Source organism: Falco rusticolus, chromosome 4, assembly GCF_015220075.1.
Source record: "Falco rusticolus isolate bFalRus1 chromosome 4, bFalRus1.pri, whole genome shotgun sequence".
Taxonomy (NCBI): domain Eukaryota; kingdom Metazoa; phylum Chordata; class Aves; order Falconiformes; family Falconidae; genus Falco; species Falco rusticolus.
Window position 1 is genome coordinate 1,123,288 of NC_051190.1, and position 16,021 is coordinate 1,139,308.

Below are 16,021 nucleotides of genomic sequence, written 5' to 3' on the forward strand. Positions count from 1 at the left end.
AGACCTTTGTATATTTAGATGAACGCTTACAAAATAAAGTTATATTTATAAACAAACTAATTGACCCCAATTAGATTATCTGGCTACAAATTAATTTTGATTTATTATTATATTCTCAGGAAGCTTTATGAGTAGCTAAAAATACCTGCTTTTTGAGCCTTCCCTAGATTAGTGTTGTAGTGAACTTGAAACATCCCATTATATATTTCCATGGTTTATGCAATCCTAACCTGCTTGCTACTCTGTAAATAGTTACCTATCTTGGTCTTTTTTCTCCCACCATTCTAATACCTTTTCTACTTTTCTGTCTAGATTGGTGGGATCCGATTCCTGTATGACAACTTGGTCGAGTCCTTGGAGAGATTTAAAACCAGCAGTGGGTTTGGGTGTATTTTAGCACATAGCATGGGCCTGGGCAAGACCATACAGGTCATCTCTTTCTTGGATGTACTTTTTCGACATACGGAAGCAAAGACTGTTCTTGCCATTGTACCTGTAAGTAGCCATGTGAAGGGCTGGCTGAGGGCCTTCCTTGCACTCCTCCTTTCTTTGTGTAGAGAAGATTGATTAGTGCCCTGTTGCAAGTCCGGTTCTATCATACTCTTACTCTTCTCCTCCCTCTTTTGTTCCCTGTGTGCCTGAGTTTGCATGCTGTGGTCTGCTCTTTCTGTCTGGGCACAGCTGGGTGTCATTCCCTCATTTTTGTTCTTAAAATCCCGAATGACTCAATTAGGTTTTTAATCCTTCCATGGCTACCTTTTCAGGTGAATACACTCCAAAACTGGCTAGCAGAATTCAACATGTGGCTCCCAGCACCTGAAAACCTTCCTGCTGATTATAACTCCAAAGAGGTCCAGCCCCGCACCTTCAAAGTCCACATCCTGAATGATGAACACAAGTAAGTGCCAATAAAAGCCCTTCTGAGTTGTTTAACACCACCTTACGGAACTGTTATCAGAACTGCTGTTGCAGACTGTCTAGTTCGGGCTAATTCTGTGCCCTCAACTCCCAGATCTTTCCCACTCTGCATTTGTTGTGGATGCCGTCTTGAGGGGAGGATTTTGGTACCCGAAAGAGATTTGCTGTCTCTTTGATTCAGTATTTCTGTCTTGTACTTCCTTCTCATGCTGCTGATGCACCTTTCTGCTCTTCCATGTATGCTGAGATCAGGGACCCAGTTCCAGAGCGAGTGCTGCTTCTGCAGAGAGGAGCAGAAGTGCTATGGTTTGTTTCTGGTGGTACACTGCTAGTCCTGTCAGAGTCCTGGGATTTCTGAGGTGTGCCCCCCTGTACTGTGTATCTCTTGTATTTTAAATATGTGTTGGTGTTTTCCCTGAGATTTTTTACACACTTAGGGATTCCTCTACCTGACACTGACTTCCTGATAGTTGTGTTGTCCTTGAAGGGTTCTGGCACGTTGTACAAAGCCTCCTTGTCCAGGAAGGAGAGATCAGTGATTGCAGTTACAGCCTGGTGTGGAGTGTATTCTTGCCTTGTGGATCTCTGCTTCTTTCTGGGTCATCTTTCTTGCATGAATCAGGACAGTGTAGTGATCGTAGGGAACTCTCAGTTCATCAACTATGTTCATACACTTACCTGTTTAGGTCTTCACCTTCTGGGTGAAATGTACTTCGAATCAGCCGATGCTACTCCAGCCATGTGTTTACTATTGGATGGGATCTGGTGTGCTCTGGGAGGATTGAATGAGGACAGTGTCTTGATCTGAACCAATTCTGAGCCAGCTAGCAGGGAAGGAGTAATTGAGGGGCACTAGCATTGGAAGAGACAACAAGAAGGGATAAGTGACTGGACAATTACAACTGTACATTAGCAGCTCATTGTGAAAATGGTTTTTGCAGAGGCAGTCTCCTCAACAGCTTTTTAAAAAGGTTGCTCTCAAGTTTCATATACTTTCATACATGACAAACTTCTACAGCTCAGCTCCTGTAAGGATTTGTCATTCTCAACTCTGCTACCTGTGGCACATAAAAGGCTTTTTTCTTTTCCTCTGTGCCAGATTGCCTCCTAAAGAAACTTCATTGTATTCCTCTGTCTGGTTTGATGTGAGATAGTGCTTTAATGAATTGAACATGTCTTTCTTCTCAGCAGACTCCGCTCCAGTGGTTCAAACAGAAACTGGAGAGAAAGCTTACATTTTGGTTGATTTATTTGTTGGTTTTGCAGGACAACAGCTGCACGTGCAAAGGTGGTGAATGACTGGGTGATAGAAGGTGGTGTGCTGCTGATGGGATACGAGATGTACCGTCTCCTCTCACTGAAGAAGTCCTTTGCCACTGGCAGGAAGAAGAAAACAAAGAAACAAACTGGCCCTGTTATTATTGACTTGGATGAGGAAGACCGGCAACAAGAGCTTCTGAAAGGTAGAAGGCCAGTCCCTGAGATGGAGAGTATGATCCTGTTGTCCAGCTGCCTATCAACTCTGGCAGCACAGGGAAACAACCTATAACTTGCTTTTTAGCATCTCTGACATGATCAAACTTTGCTGGGCAGGACTGTGTCTTTGGAGACAGAAAGTTGTTGAGCTTTGGCTGAGTCTTCCATTTCTGGCAATAGCTGCAAGTGAGCATGGAAGTCAATACACTGAACCTGGGGATTTGTCTCTGTGAGATTTGCCAGTCCGATCTGATGCAAGACACCCAACTTGATGCAATGCGGGTCATTGAGCAGAAATCAAGGGACGGTCGTGCCTGATCATTACCACAGTATGCTAAATTTGAGCTAGTGTCTAGTCACATTTGATTTCCTGAATCAGCCCTGCTCTCTGCCACCCATGAATACTGCTTTTTTTGTCTTTCAGAACTACCCTTCTTTTTCTGTTTGTGAAGTTGGTGACCATATAAAAGCAGCACTTTGTCTTATTCATCTCTAACTAACACTTAATGTTCCTTGTCCTCAGGGATTGAGAAAGCTTTGTCTCGCCCTGGCCCAGATGTGGTTATTTGTGATGAGGGACACCGGATAAAGAACTGCCACGCCAGCACTTCGCAGGCCCTGAAGAACATCCGCTCCCGCCGGCGGGTGGTGCTGACAGGCTACCCGCTCCAGAACAACCTTATTGAATATTGGTGCATGGTAGACTTCGTCCGACCTGACTTTTTAGGCTCCCGGCAGGAATTCAGCAACATGTTTGAGCGCCCTATCCTGAACGGGCAGTGTATTGACAGCACCCCTCAAGATGTCCGTCTCATGAGGTATCGCAGTCATGTCCTGCATAGCCTGCTGGAAGGCTTTGTGCAGCGGTGAGTCCAGAAGGAGTTCTTAACGGTGCTCCTTCATCCCAAATTAGCCTGCTTGTTTGCTGGGTTTATGCAGTACAGCTGAATCTTGCTGCCTTATGGAATCATTTAGGTTGGAAAAGACCCTTAAGATCATGGAGTCTGTTAACCTTACACTACCAAGTCCACTGCTAAACCAAGTCCCTAAGTACCGCATCTACACATCTTTTAAACACCTCCAGGGATGGTGACTCAACCACCTCCCTGGGCAGCCTGCTCCAATGCTTGACCACCCTTTTGGTGAAGCATTTTTCCTGATGTCCAATCTAAACCTTCCCTGAAGCAACTTGAGGCTGTTTCCTCTCATCCTGTCACCTGTTACCTGGGAAAAGACACCAACAACCCACCTCATTACAACCTCCTTTCAGGTAGTTGTGGAGAGCAATAACGTCTCTCCTCAGCCTCCTTTCCTCCAGACTAAGAAGCCCCCGTTCCCTCAGCCACTCCTCACAGGACTTGTTCTCTAGACCCTTCCTCAGCTCCATTGTCCTCCTCCTCGACACGCTCCAGCCCCTCAGTGTCTGTCTTGCAGTGAGGGGCCCAAAACTGAACACTGGATTTGCGGTGCGGGCGCACCAGTGCCGAGCGCAGGGGGATGGTCACTGCCCTCGTCCTGCTGGCCACACTGTTTCAGATACCCGCCAGGATGCTGTTGGCCTCCCTGGCCACCTGGGCACAGTGCCGGCTCGTGTTCAGCCGGCCATCAACCAGCACCCCCAGACCCTTTCCTGCCAGGCAGCTTCCCAGCCCCCTGCCCGAGCCTGCGGCGCTGCGGGGGGTTGTTGTGACCCAGCTGCAGCACCCACTGCTGAGCCTTGTTCAGCCTCACGCGGTTGGCCTCAGCCTATCAATCCAGATTCTTATAGGCTTGAGTTTTAAACGGATACCTTCTCAGTCCTTGTGGGAGGATCTTAAGCATATCGAGAAGACCACAGATGAGATTCTTAGGTTATCAGCTCCATATTTCTCTCAGAATCTCTGTCTTGTCCAATCTGTCAACTGCAAAGTGGTCCTTATGGCTCTGTTTTGCCATGGAGGTAGAAGTAAAGTTGATTTGATTTGGTACCACAGGCTCTGATAATGGAGAGCAACACCTTCATACTGCACCAGAGTGAGCTCAGGTTTATTTTGATGTCTTAATAGTTAATTTGAATGTGCACTTTTTGACATCTTCTACCCAAGGATTTGAAAGTGTTTCATGAACCCTCAGTTATGGAAAGTGACAGTGTCTCTACCGCTCTGGAAACAAATCAACTTTGTTTCTCAGATGAGGGTTCTAAGATGCTGGGCCAGTGATTTGGATGGAGAGTCTTAGTCATTGGCAGAATTAAAAGAGACCTTAGGTCTTGTTTCTTTTTTTCCAGCTGCCATGGAAAACAGGGCTTTCATCACTCTCCTAACACTGTGACCTGTGCTAGAAGATTGTAACATTTGAGATCTCTGTAATTGTGCTTATAGTTGGTATTTGGCTGCTTGGAAGTGCCATACGTTAGAGAAGCATGCAGCTAGAGGTCTTTTTCCTTGCAGCCAGGTGGGCCAGAAGTCAAAATCTTACCCTACAGGCAGCCGCAGAGAGATCAGGTTGGGAAATTCCCTTCCCTCTGTTTATCTCTCTTTCTTTATTTCCTCCACAGGCGAGGCCACAATGTGCTGAAGGTTCAGCTCCCATCTAAGGAAGAACATGTCATTTTGGTACGTCTGTCAAAGATCCAGCGGGCCCTTTATACGGAGTTCATGAACAGATTCCGAGATGCAGGCAACAGTGGCTGGCTGGGACTGAACCCACTCAAAGCTTTCTGCGTCTGTTGTAAGGTAGGTTTTGGCAGAAATCACAAAGAAATATTCTATTATATAAGGGAAGGGCAGGAATATGAGTCAAAACAGGAGGTAAAAGTATGGCTGGCCAGGCACACCTTGTTTCCCCAGAGTGCCCTGCAATGGCCCAGCAGAAGAATTATCCCCACTTCCAGAACTGGGGTGCAGTGATGTTAAACGTCTTTCAAATTCATGCAAGAAACCTGCAGCTGTCAGCTCAACCAGTACTGGGCTCGTGTCTTAACCATTTACCTGCTGCAAAGCGAACAAGCAGCTTCCTCTGCATTTGTGCTGTGTGGGGTGCACAGTGACCTTCTGGTTTGTTCTCAGGGAAAGAATTTGGCATTTTTAAAGTCAGGAGAGCCTTAAGACTGTTTATATCTTGTGTCATGGCAGTCATGTTTTCTGTTTTCACTGCCTTAATGCAGTCAGACTGTTGTTTTCTGTAGAACCTTGTAGTTCTGTGTGGGAAGGATGAGGACACGATTGAAGTATTCATTCTTTCTTTTGAGTAGCTGGGGGGGCTTTCAGTCCACAATCATTGGCAAGCAGCAGGCCAGCGCAGGCCTAACCACTTTCTTTTCTTACCCCTTCAGATCTGGAACCATCCAGATGTGTTGTATGAAGCTCTGCAAAAGGAGAATCTGGCAAATGAGCAGGATTTGGATGTGGATGACCTTGGCACAGCAAGTACTAATTCCCGCTGCCAGCCTCAGGGAATTAAAGTCAAAACAGAGAGTAATGCTTTGCCATCACCAGTTGGAGAAGCTACCAATAGCAAGTTCCTCCAGAGTGTTGGCTTCAACCCTTTTCAGGAGAGAGCAAATCAGGTCGTTACTTATGAGTGGGTGAGTACCACTGCTGGTGGAGACTTACAATAAACGTAAGCTAAGTACTTACTCTGAAAGACTGTACCTCTGTTAGGTACAATTTTCTGAAGTAGAGCAAAGAAAAGACTCTTCTGTTTAAAAGTTGGGCATTTCTCTTACATTTTCTCTGCCACAGAGCATCTTGATAAGTATGCCTGCATGGTGCTGGGCAGGGGTTTTGGGACTCTTGTGAGGCAGGGATGCAGGCGGCACTCTTTGATACCATTGTTTTCATCTGACCAAAAAGGCCGGGGACTTTGTTATTCTAAAAAATGTGTTAGGGTGAAGTTTAATCTAGGTAAGGTGGTGGTAAATCTAGTGGGCTGGAGGAGAGGTGTTGAGATAAAGAGTCACAAGAGGTTAAGAGGATTCATCCCTACTCCAAGAAATTTGTAATTTGGAGCTTCTGGAATGGGAGGTAGCACAGTAGTTGGGAGTAACATTGTCACCTTAAGCAACTGGATGTATATAACCTCTCTGCACTGACTTATTTCTCTCACCTTGAGACAGGATTGTTGAACTAAACAGGGAATGAGCAACTCCACCTGTAATAGTGTCCCGTTTCTCGGTAGGCCAAAGACATCTTGTGTGACTACCAGACAGGAGTCTTGGAGAACTCACCCAAGATGGTGTTACTGTTCCACCTAATCGAGGAAAGTGTGAAGCTTGGAGACAAGATCTTGGTCTTCAGGTAAGCAAAGTGTCAACAGCTGATCCTACAGTCACTAAATGCTGGAGTAGTTGGACCCCTCCTGGTACTAGGAGGTTGTTACACACAGTGAATGGTGTGGCAGTTCCCCTTTTCTCCTTTATTGTATGAGATTCTGGTTTTGCTTCATGGATTTTATACTTCTGCCACTATCAAGTTTACTAGTGAGAGGTGTGCTGCCACAAACAGGGTTTGACAGCCATCAATGCTGTCATGGTTGGGGAAGAGTTCTGATACTCCACTTGTGCTGCTGTGGGGGCTTTCTCCTGAACAAAGATCTTGGTTTTGCAGCCAGAGCTTGTCCACCTTATCTGTCATTGAAGAATTTTTGGCAAAGAGACCGATGCCGAGTCCTCCAGGCTCAGATGGAGGAGTTCACAACTGGGTCCGAAACATCAACTATTACAGTGAGTGCAGCCAATCCTCCTCTCTTTTAGTGTGACACTGTTTGATCCTCTGTGACGGACTAATTCCTGGAAGTCACCCACCATCATCTTGTAGTTGTCCCTGGGTGTGAAAATGCTCTTCTGATGAGGCCTTATTCAGATGGTTCTTACTTTAGTTGCTTGGGAAGACAGTGTCAGTGTGACAGCAACTAACTGATAATTTCTAAATCCTCTTTTTGACATCTTTCTTAGAAGGTGTTAGACATCTTTAACATCTCACTTACACACTAGCGCTTTTTCAAGTTGTAAAAGATACTTCTTGCTTCCTGTTTGGCTATTTTTTTAGATCTTGCTTCCCAAACCAGAATCACTGTGGAATGCTTTCACTAGCTCGAGGCTGTGAGTTCCTCCTTCCCTCTTTCCCAGCTTTAAGTCTTGTTCTGGCATGGGTTGTTGCTTTGTGTGGCTACTTTACAGGCCAGGACTAAGAGGAGCAGTGTTCCTGATTTTTGCAGAGCTGCTGGAAGAGAGCTGCTGCCCAGGAACAGAGACATGACACCCACCTGCACTCCTTCAGACCAGTACTCTCTGTGCTTAGATCCAGTCTATGGGGTTTTGCCAGAGGCTTTCACAATTTTGTTTCGCTTAGTTCCTTGAACTTCCAGCATACAGGAGGACTTTGTTCCTGCTGCTCTTCTTGCTGTCCATCTTGCCTAATACAGAGCCTTAATGGGCTAGGTGTGTTGTAGCACTCCCAGTCCTGGCCTTGCCAAGCTTGAGTAATGTTTCGCTTGGTCTTTCAGTTGAACAAATCCTAACCTGGCTGGCTGGTTTGCATCTGCCTGGCTGGGCAAATTAGAGGTACAGAGTGGTCCAGTTGAGGTCCTGGAGTATGTAACTTGAGGAAATAACTGAGAATTAGTTGGGAGCCAGTTATAAAGCTCAGTGTTTAGGAAGTGGGTTTGTTCTGATAGGATTCCCCCAAACATACAGAGTTTTTAAATGTGTCTTTAATTTCATTCTCAGGACTGGATGGTAGCACCTCTGCCTCGGAAAGGGAACGTCTGATTAACCAGTTCAATGATCCCAGCAACACCTCTGTTTGGCTCTTCCTTTTGTCCACACGGTAAGTTGGCTGGAGCAGAAAGGCACAGTGGAGGACTCAGACTGATGCTCTGTGTGCACATGGGTTTTCAGTTCTTCCTTTGTAACATGCTCTCAAGAATTTGGGATGATAGTGCCATCTGCTTCTGAATTCCCTAGGGGTGTAAGGATTTTAGTCTTAGTCCTCTGCAACAACAGAAAAACAGTCTTGGAAACCAAACGTGGGCTTTGAAGTTGCCTGTATGACTGGAGGGAACTTTCCATAGACACTTCATGGATTCTTGGCTGTGGTGATTGTCCCTGCCTAGAAGCTTTGAAAATTGGCCAAGGCAGCAATTTGAAATTTGCCTTTAATTTCCAGTGCTGGGTGTTTGGGTGTCAACCTCATTGGAGCAAACAGAGTGGTGGTGTTTGACGCTTCTTGGAACCCGTGCCATGACGCCCAGGCTGTGTGCCGAGTGTATCGCTACGGGCAGAAGAAGCCATGCCACATTTACAGGCTGGTTTCTGATTACACCCTTGAGAAGAAGATCTATGACCGTCAAATCTCCAAGCAGGGCATGTCAGGTAAGTGTGGGTGGACATGACACTCCACTCTTGGCTTTCACTCCTTTTAGCTCCTTTAAGTCCTGTTTCTGTGGTTTTCATAACTTCTTTTTTTTAAGGTTGAAAACTGGACAGCCGAAGAAGTGACAGAGACACTGTCCTAGGGCTGTTTGATGTTTATGAGTTTGCAGTGACATGGCATCCTATAAGAAATTCATGACAGAGCAGCAGGGGTTGTAGAGCCAGCAACCAGTCCAGTGCAGTGCTACCTACCTTCCCTGCTACTCTCCTGGCTGCTACAACAAACTGGAGACTTGGGGGGTGGTCTTCTTGCTTTCCTCTGTGCCTGGGCATTATTTATCTTAAATTGGGCACTGCTTATTAGATAGCTATGTACCTCCATTTCTCCAGCAGAAAGAGAAGGAGAATATCTAAATTAAAACATATATTGATATCTTTGACTGATAGTGCTTGCTCAGTAGCCAAGAATAATAAATTAATTCCAGTTCTGACCTGCCCTTGTACTAAAAGTGACTTTTGTCTGGCTTGTGCCAACTGTCAAGCTGCTCTCGTAGAGCATGCAGCTGAAGGTTGGGGTGACCCAAAAAGAGTTCTGCTGCCTGTGTCCCGTGTCTCGAAACTCAACTCCAGAGACAGCAGCCCAGTTTGATCAGCTCAGTATGCTGTCTTGCACTTGAGGTGGAGTCCCCTGGTAGCTGGCCTGGCTCCAAGAAGAATCCTGGGTATAGATCTTTTCTCCATGTGCTCCCATTTGCCCCGTGTGCAGGAGGAAACATCCAAGGAAAACTTACAGGCTTTTGTAAGTGAGGGACTGTGGCTACTTTTCTGAGCTCTTGACTTGAGTTCTGTACATTTCAGCATCTGGTTATTAACTTGAGCCTCTCTGGTGGGATTTGTGGGAGGGCACATGCTGATGTGGCTGCAGTTCTGTCCCAGGACCTGTATGGTTTTGGCCTTGCAATGCGAGATGGGACACCGTCTGTAATTGGCTTCATGTTCCTGCAGGCCGGGAGCTCAGTGACCTGCGCTGTGTCGCTGTGTGATCTGGAGCACAAGGCATTTGTCAGTCTGACTTGGTCAAACAGGCTCATCTCTGAGCATGACTGATGATTTTTTTCTCCCTGCCCTGACATTTACAGAAAGCTTCTGAGGATCGTGCAGATTGCAAGGAAGGAGCTCTATTAGGACCAGAGTGTAGGAGGGGCAGCAGGCCTATCTCTTCCCTTCTCTGCTCACTCTGTTCCGTCTCTTTTTTTCAGATCGGGTGGTGGATGATCTGAATCCAGTGCTGAACTTCACCCGACGGGAGGTGGAGAACCTGCTGCATTTTGTGGAGGAGGAATCTGACCCTGCTCAGCTCTCCCTCAATCCAAGCAAGATGAAGGAGTCTGTTCTACAATTAGCCTGTCTCAAGTATCCTCACCTCATCACCAAGGTAAGACCAACCTGCTTCCTTGCTGGCACAGCGCTGTACAGGCAGGAATAGGTTTGGAGGGGTCTGGCTCTGTGATGGGGACATAGTGACAAGGACGATGCATCTGTGTGCTGGTGGGAATAGGTAAAAAGTCTTCTACAGAGGGCCCTAAGAGCCCTGCAATATCACCTACACATTTAGAGCCACTTCTGTCCTGGGCAGGTTTGGGGACAGGTTGTAGGTCATCCCTTTCTTCAGCTTGGTGTTGGGCAGGAAGGTGGCAGTGGCATATCCCGGTTTGCTGCCAGCTCTCCTCCTGGGGTGGCCTTAAAACACAGCTGGGGCAGCCAGCGCTTGCCTGTGTTTTCAGGGGTTTCACTGGTAGTGTGGTGCTGCAGGGTGGCCTGTGGCTGGGTCCCGTGGGGCTCTGGTGGCTGCCGGCCACCTCGGCAGGCTCCGCGCTTGCACCCGGCCTGGCCTTTGGCTCGTGGGTTTTGCTGTGCACTGCTGGTAAGTGATGGCTTTGGCTGGGCAGGCTTAGTGATGGTGAGCGATGACTTTAGCTGACTGTCACTGTTACAGCTGAGCCTTGGTCACATCCGCAGCATTGCCACACGTGTGCCCTGCCACAACCAGCTGTGCCTCCCAGCTCCCCGCTGCCCTCCTCCAGCCTGGGATGGCAGCAGCACTGGTGCAGGGGCCAGTGGTGCCGTTCGGGGCATGTTGGTTCGCCCTTGTGGTACGTTGGTGTCAAGCCCCCGGTGCTGTGGGGTTGCAGGAGCCTTTTCAGCACGAGTCGCTGCTGATCGACCGGAAGGAGCACAAGCTGACCAAGGCAGAGAAGAAAGCAGCCAAGAAGAGCTATGAGGAGGAAAAGCGAGCATCCGTCCCCTACACCCGGCCGTCCTACGCACAGTATTACCCAGCCAGTGACCAGAGTCTGACGAGCATCCCTGCCTTTAGCCAGAGGAACTGGTGAGCACCTGCCTCTTCCTCTTCTGCCCGTGCTGCAGATGTGAAATGAGGGGGCAGGGGATGCTTAGCCGTGTCAGTGCAGACACTGCACTTTCCTCCCTCCTCTCTCTCACTAGGCGACCAGCCCTGAAGGGTGAGGACAAGCCAGTGGCAAGCGTCCGCCCAGTTCAATCCACCCCCATTCCTATGATGCCCCGACATGTTCCCATGGGCAGTGCAGGATCAACTTCAAGTTCCAACCCTGCTGTCAACTTCCCCATCAACTATCTACAGCGAGCTGGTGTCTTTGTGCAGAAAATTGTCACCACCACAGGTGAGTTGCTGATCCTCACAGCAGTTGAATTGCGATGCCCATGGTGAACTGAGGAGCAGGATGAGATGTTGATGCCCACATGAGCTGTGCGGGAAGATGGGCATCAGAGCCACTGATACTGACTCTCTGCATTTGAGTGGTTCCCCTGTACCTGGAGGACTTTCCCTGCAGGTGTGCAAGTGGCATGGCCCCCCTGGTGGGTTGTTAGGAGTGAACTTCCCATGAGAGGGACTGTGATACTGTCCTTGTTGGGATAGGGTAGATGCTGTGCCAAAGAAGTGTGGCTTTTGCTTGCTTGGAGCGTCTGCCGTCTTCCTGTGCTGCTCAGAAATAAACCCAGGGTTTGATTCTAGCACAGTGCATAGGAGAGACAACTGCACTGCAAGTAAAGGGGTTCTGTGGTGCACCTCCCTGCTCCTGACTGTGGCTGGCAGGTAATTTCATGAATGCTGATCTGTTTCTTCCCTCACTGCCAGATATTGTGATTCCGGGTACAAACACATCCACTGATGTACAGGCAAGGATCAGTGCTGGTGAGAGCATCCACATCATCCGAGGGACAAAAGGTAGGTGTCTCTGTCTTGGTAAGACTTGTGGTTAGGGTCCTAGCCAGTGCTAATTAACAAAGAAAAGGATGTAAAAGCATGAATCAGTTCTTTAAGAGGAAAAGAAACAGGAAGGAGAGGAGATCTGGACTTCGCAGTGGTTCGGTTGCAGCCCATGCTTTGGGTGTGCTGTTGTAGCTGATGCTTCAGGGCTATGGCAGCTGTGGCTGCTCCTGCCTCTGAAAGGAGCTGTTGAGCTTTGGCTGGGTGTCTCATTCTCACAGTGTTCACTGCATGTACTGGGGCAGCCAAACACTTCCTGGTGCTCCCAGAGCAAACTTAGTCCCAAGCTCCATGTTTCCCACCAGCAGCACACTGGGAGGGGGTGAGCTCCAGCGCAGGAAAACTGGAAGGGTGGAAGTGAGGAGTGAAGAAGGGGGCAGAAGCTCATGCAGGCTGGCCTTATGCAGCACTGCTGTCCTGTTCCTGCCTGGGCAGCCTTGCGGGCTCATGGATCCAGAGTCCTAAACTGAGACTGGAAACTATGAATGAAGTTGTTCTTCCAGGGACATATATCCGGACCAGTGACGGGCGGATTTTTGCTATCCGGACCACTGGGAAGCCAAAGGGCAATGAAGACCGTCGGACAGCTGCCTCAGGTAGGGGCCTGTGAGCACAGTGTGAGGCTTGCTCATGTGCTTTCCTACCTGAGTGTCTGGGGCAGTGTTCCCTGGTCACGTTCCATCGTGCCTGTGTTCAGAGCTGACCCCACAATCTTCCCATGATATCCCCACCTTCTTTTCCACTGTTGCCTCTTTGGCTCCCGGTTTTTTCTCCATGGTTTGTCTTTTTCACCGGCTCCATCTCCTTGTTTCCAGGCTCCCAGAGCTCTTCACTGGAGTCCACAAGCAATGGCAGACACAGTGCCTCATCACCGCAGCTCCCCAGTGCGGAGGAGCTCACTCGGCCCATATCCCCTGACAGCCCCGAGATCATCAGCGAGCTGCAGCAGTACGCAGAGGCAGCAGCTGCCCGGGAGTCCCGGCACAGCTCACCCAGCACCAATGCAGCACAAGGCCACCCTGCCCGCACGGACAACGCACCCGGCTTGGCAGCCCGAGGAGCCGAGCAGCGTGTGGGGATTCACTGCATGGCTCCCTCCGCATCTTCAGCCCTGCCAGCCACCAGCCAGCACGCTGATGCCCACTCGGTGTTGGACTTACGGGGCAACAAGCGCAAGTCGACCTCGCCATCGGCTCCGGAGGAGCAAACCCGCAGGCAGCAGAAGAAGCGCCAGTTGCCATCATCCGTGCAGCCGTATGAACACGGGTACCCCGTTTCTGGTGGGTTCGCCATGCCTCCTGTCTCTTTAAACCACAACCTAACCCATCCATTTGCCTCCCAACCAGGAAACTCCTTGTACATGGGCACTGGCTCCTCTTACTACCAGCTGCCCAATTTACTCCCAGACCCTCATCTGGTGTTCCCTGTGACTACTGACCCTCTGCTGACAGCCGGCACCGCCAGCTCTTCTGCTGCTACCTCAGCCACCGCCAGCGTCCCCCCATTCATGCTAAACCCTTCTCTGACAGGGGTGCTGCCCAATTACTCGCTTCCCTTCACACAGTCACTCCTGCCTGAGCCCAGGATGTTTGCTCCTTTCCCAGCCCCTGTCTTGCCCAGCAGCCTTCCCAGGAGCATGGCATCTGCCTACCCTGGCTACATGTCCCCTCACTCGGGCTACCCGGCTGGGGGCCTCCTTCGGTCCCAGGTGCCTCAGTTTGAACCCCAGGAGGTCCCAGAGGTGGGATGCAGCTCTAATGACGAGGACAAAGACGACGATGTTATAGAGATCACAGGGAAATAATGGGCCCAGCTCCTGCTCAGTCTCAGCTCCGCCAGGAGAAAAAAGTTGCAGGACCTTTTTGGGAGTCAGGATTTCCCCTCTGGGCCACGGCAGCGGGTGGAGAAGGATGCAAAGGGTGTGGTGTGGGGGTTGTTTTGTTCTTTTTGTTTTGTTTTGTTGGTTTTTAGCTGTCAAGGATCTGAATGGTATTGGGGGCTGGGAGATGGGAGGGGGTGCAGAGTGGACCTGCAAGGGCTGGGGGAGCGAGAGCTGGGGGAGGAGGGCAGCAGCAATGCAAACCATAGGAGTGCCTCCCTCCCACACTCCGTCTGTCTGTCTGTCTCTGTTCTCTGTCTTGTCTGGAAGGGGGAGGCTCGGTGTTGCGCGTCCTTGTCCTCAGGCCTGGAGGCACAGGCTTGACTACTGGCAGGGTCGAGCTCCCTCTCACATGAACTGCCTTATCTGTGAACTTCTCTCGCTCTGGGAGGTGTGGGCCAGGGGGTGACTCCCACAGAGGTTGGGGACAAAGTGTTTTTAATGGGGAGGGAGTTGGGGGGAGGGGGGGCTTCTATGTCGTGTATGTTGGGATGGGGGGGGATTGATGTTAAAAACAAAAAAAAAAAAAAAAAAAAGAAACAAAACACCCCACAAACGATTTGTCATCCTCTTCAAATTTACATGAAAGCAGTGTGAGGGCTCCAGGCAGGCTCCTGCTGCAGAGAGGAGGGCAGGGCTCTGGCAGGGGCCTCCCCGGGCCCTTCTGGAGGGTTCTGTCCTCCCCTGGGCCCTTCTGGAGGGTCCTGTGCAAGGTAGGTTGGTCCTGTGGTGCCAAGAGCTCTGTGTGCCAGATGAGTGGAGCAATCCTGGCCATCTCAGGGGCTGTCGGAGGGGAATCCTGGTGACTCCCCAGCTCCATGGCTCTGCCAGGCTGTGTGAAGGCCACGTCTCACCCCACCGTGGCCCACCAGGTCCAGGGGTAGGTGGGCTCACTGCTGCTTCTGAACAGCGCCAGGCAGTGGAGAAGGTGGGGAGAGGGGACACTGGACCCAGTGCCGGTTGCTGTTGAATCTGTGATTGGAGCAACTTCCCCCTGCACAGTATCTCTACATTAATTTATTTCATGAAGGCATAATATTTATTGTTTGGGGGACTCTTTCTTTCTACTTTTAAATTAATTTCCATATTAAAAGAAATAAAATGCTGGCCTCCATCATGCGACGGTTGCTTGTTGGGTTGTCTGTGTGGAGAGAAGCAGCTGGTTGACCGAAGCATAGCCTAGAAGCAGGGCCAGCTACAGAGGTTGCCTGTAGCTGACCTATGTTGTGTTGGCTGGATGTGGCCCATGGAGGGTTTGTGCCAGAGCAGGGGGGAGCTGCTCCGGGTGTTCTGCAGCAGCCGGAGGGAGGATGGAGTCCTCTTATGTTGGGGCAGGTGGAGGAGTACACGTAGAAGCCTCCTGTGCTCATTCCCAGTGAGGAGCAAGGCTGTGAGGTGTGCGGAGTTGGGGGAAGCACCTTTCCCCACGCAGGGAGTGGTGCTCAGCCCAGCCCTGCTGTGCCACAGGCGTGCAGAGCCCTGGCCCCGACGGCGAACGTGCTGGTTGCTTGCCGCGGTGCCGGGGCTCCTGAGCGGAGGCTGGGCGACCCAGCGCAGCTGGACTTGGCGTGTGTGACTCTGTGTGTGAACGCGGTAGGACCGAGACTTGAAATTCAGGAACCTCTGTGTCACATCTGGGTGTCGCCAGGCAGGAGATATGCTCGCCCATGTGGGATGTCCCTGGAGCATGGCTGGGACCTTGGAGCAGTGGTAGCTTGTAGGGGACCCCTCGGGCCATGGAAGCTGCAGTCACTGGTGTTTAGTAGGACCAACGAGGTGTAGGAAAGGGCAGAAAGGGCAGGATGTCCTGACATCCTCAGTCAAAGGGGTGCTGGAAGATGGGGACTCCCTTCCTGAGAGAGAGGGGGGGAGGGGGTGTGTGCACGTGTGTGTTACAAAAACATAATAAAAAAAATGTTATGGGGCTTTCCTAGTGTCTTTCTCTGTTTAATGGACATTGTCTGTCAAACATAACCACACCATTCATAGAAGCCTTAGATCAACAGTTTAGCTATGCAAATTATTTTAATTATTTTTTAAAAAAACCAAACATTAAAATAGTGCTTTCTTCTTTAACATATCCTAG

The 16,021-nt window shown here is 49.8% G+C and overlaps 1 protein-coding gene across 5 annotated transcripts in view; it reads left to right on the forward strand.

Moving 5' to 3' along the window:
- The window catches only part of RAD54L2 (RAD54 like 2), a 74,364-nt gene that overhangs the window by 55,598 nt on the left and 2,745 nt on the right, over positions 1 to 16,021 (forward strand). For 2 of the 5 annotated variants that reach the window (XM_037383178.1, XM_037383180.1), the window contains 16 exons: positions 313 to 495; positions 765 to 898; positions 2,185 to 2,381; positions 2,918 to 3,260; positions 4,931 to 5,108; positions 5,708 to 5,959; positions 6,553 to 6,671; positions 6,981 to 7,096; positions 8,102 to 8,201; positions 8,541 to 8,746; positions 10,006 to 10,181; positions 10,939 to 11,135; positions 11,252 to 11,448; positions 11,925 to 12,014; positions 12,548 to 12,652; positions 12,872 to 14,376. In XM_037383178.1, the coding sequence (XP_037239075.1) occupies positions 313 to 495; positions 765 to 898; positions 2,185 to 2,381; positions 2,918 to 3,260; positions 4,931 to 5,108; positions 5,708 to 5,959; positions 6,553 to 6,671; positions 6,981 to 7,096; positions 8,102 to 8,201; positions 8,541 to 8,746; positions 10,006 to 10,181; positions 10,939 to 11,135; positions 11,252 to 11,448; positions 11,925 to 12,014; positions 12,548 to 12,652; positions 12,872 to 13,860 (3,582 nt within the window). In that variant the 3' untranslated portion in view covers positions 13,861 to 14,376. Of the gene's footprint in view, positions 1 to 312; positions 496 to 764; positions 899 to 2,184; positions 2,382 to 2,917; positions 3,261 to 4,930; positions 5,109 to 5,707; positions 5,960 to 6,552; positions 6,672 to 6,980; positions 7,097 to 8,101; positions 8,202 to 8,540; positions 8,747 to 10,005; positions 10,182 to 10,938; positions 11,136 to 11,251; positions 11,449 to 11,924; positions 12,015 to 12,547; positions 12,653 to 12,871; positions 14,377 to 16,021 lie in introns of those variants that run through there. The other 3 variants (XM_037383181.1, XM_037383179.1, XM_037383182.1) reach the window with 3 other exon arrangements.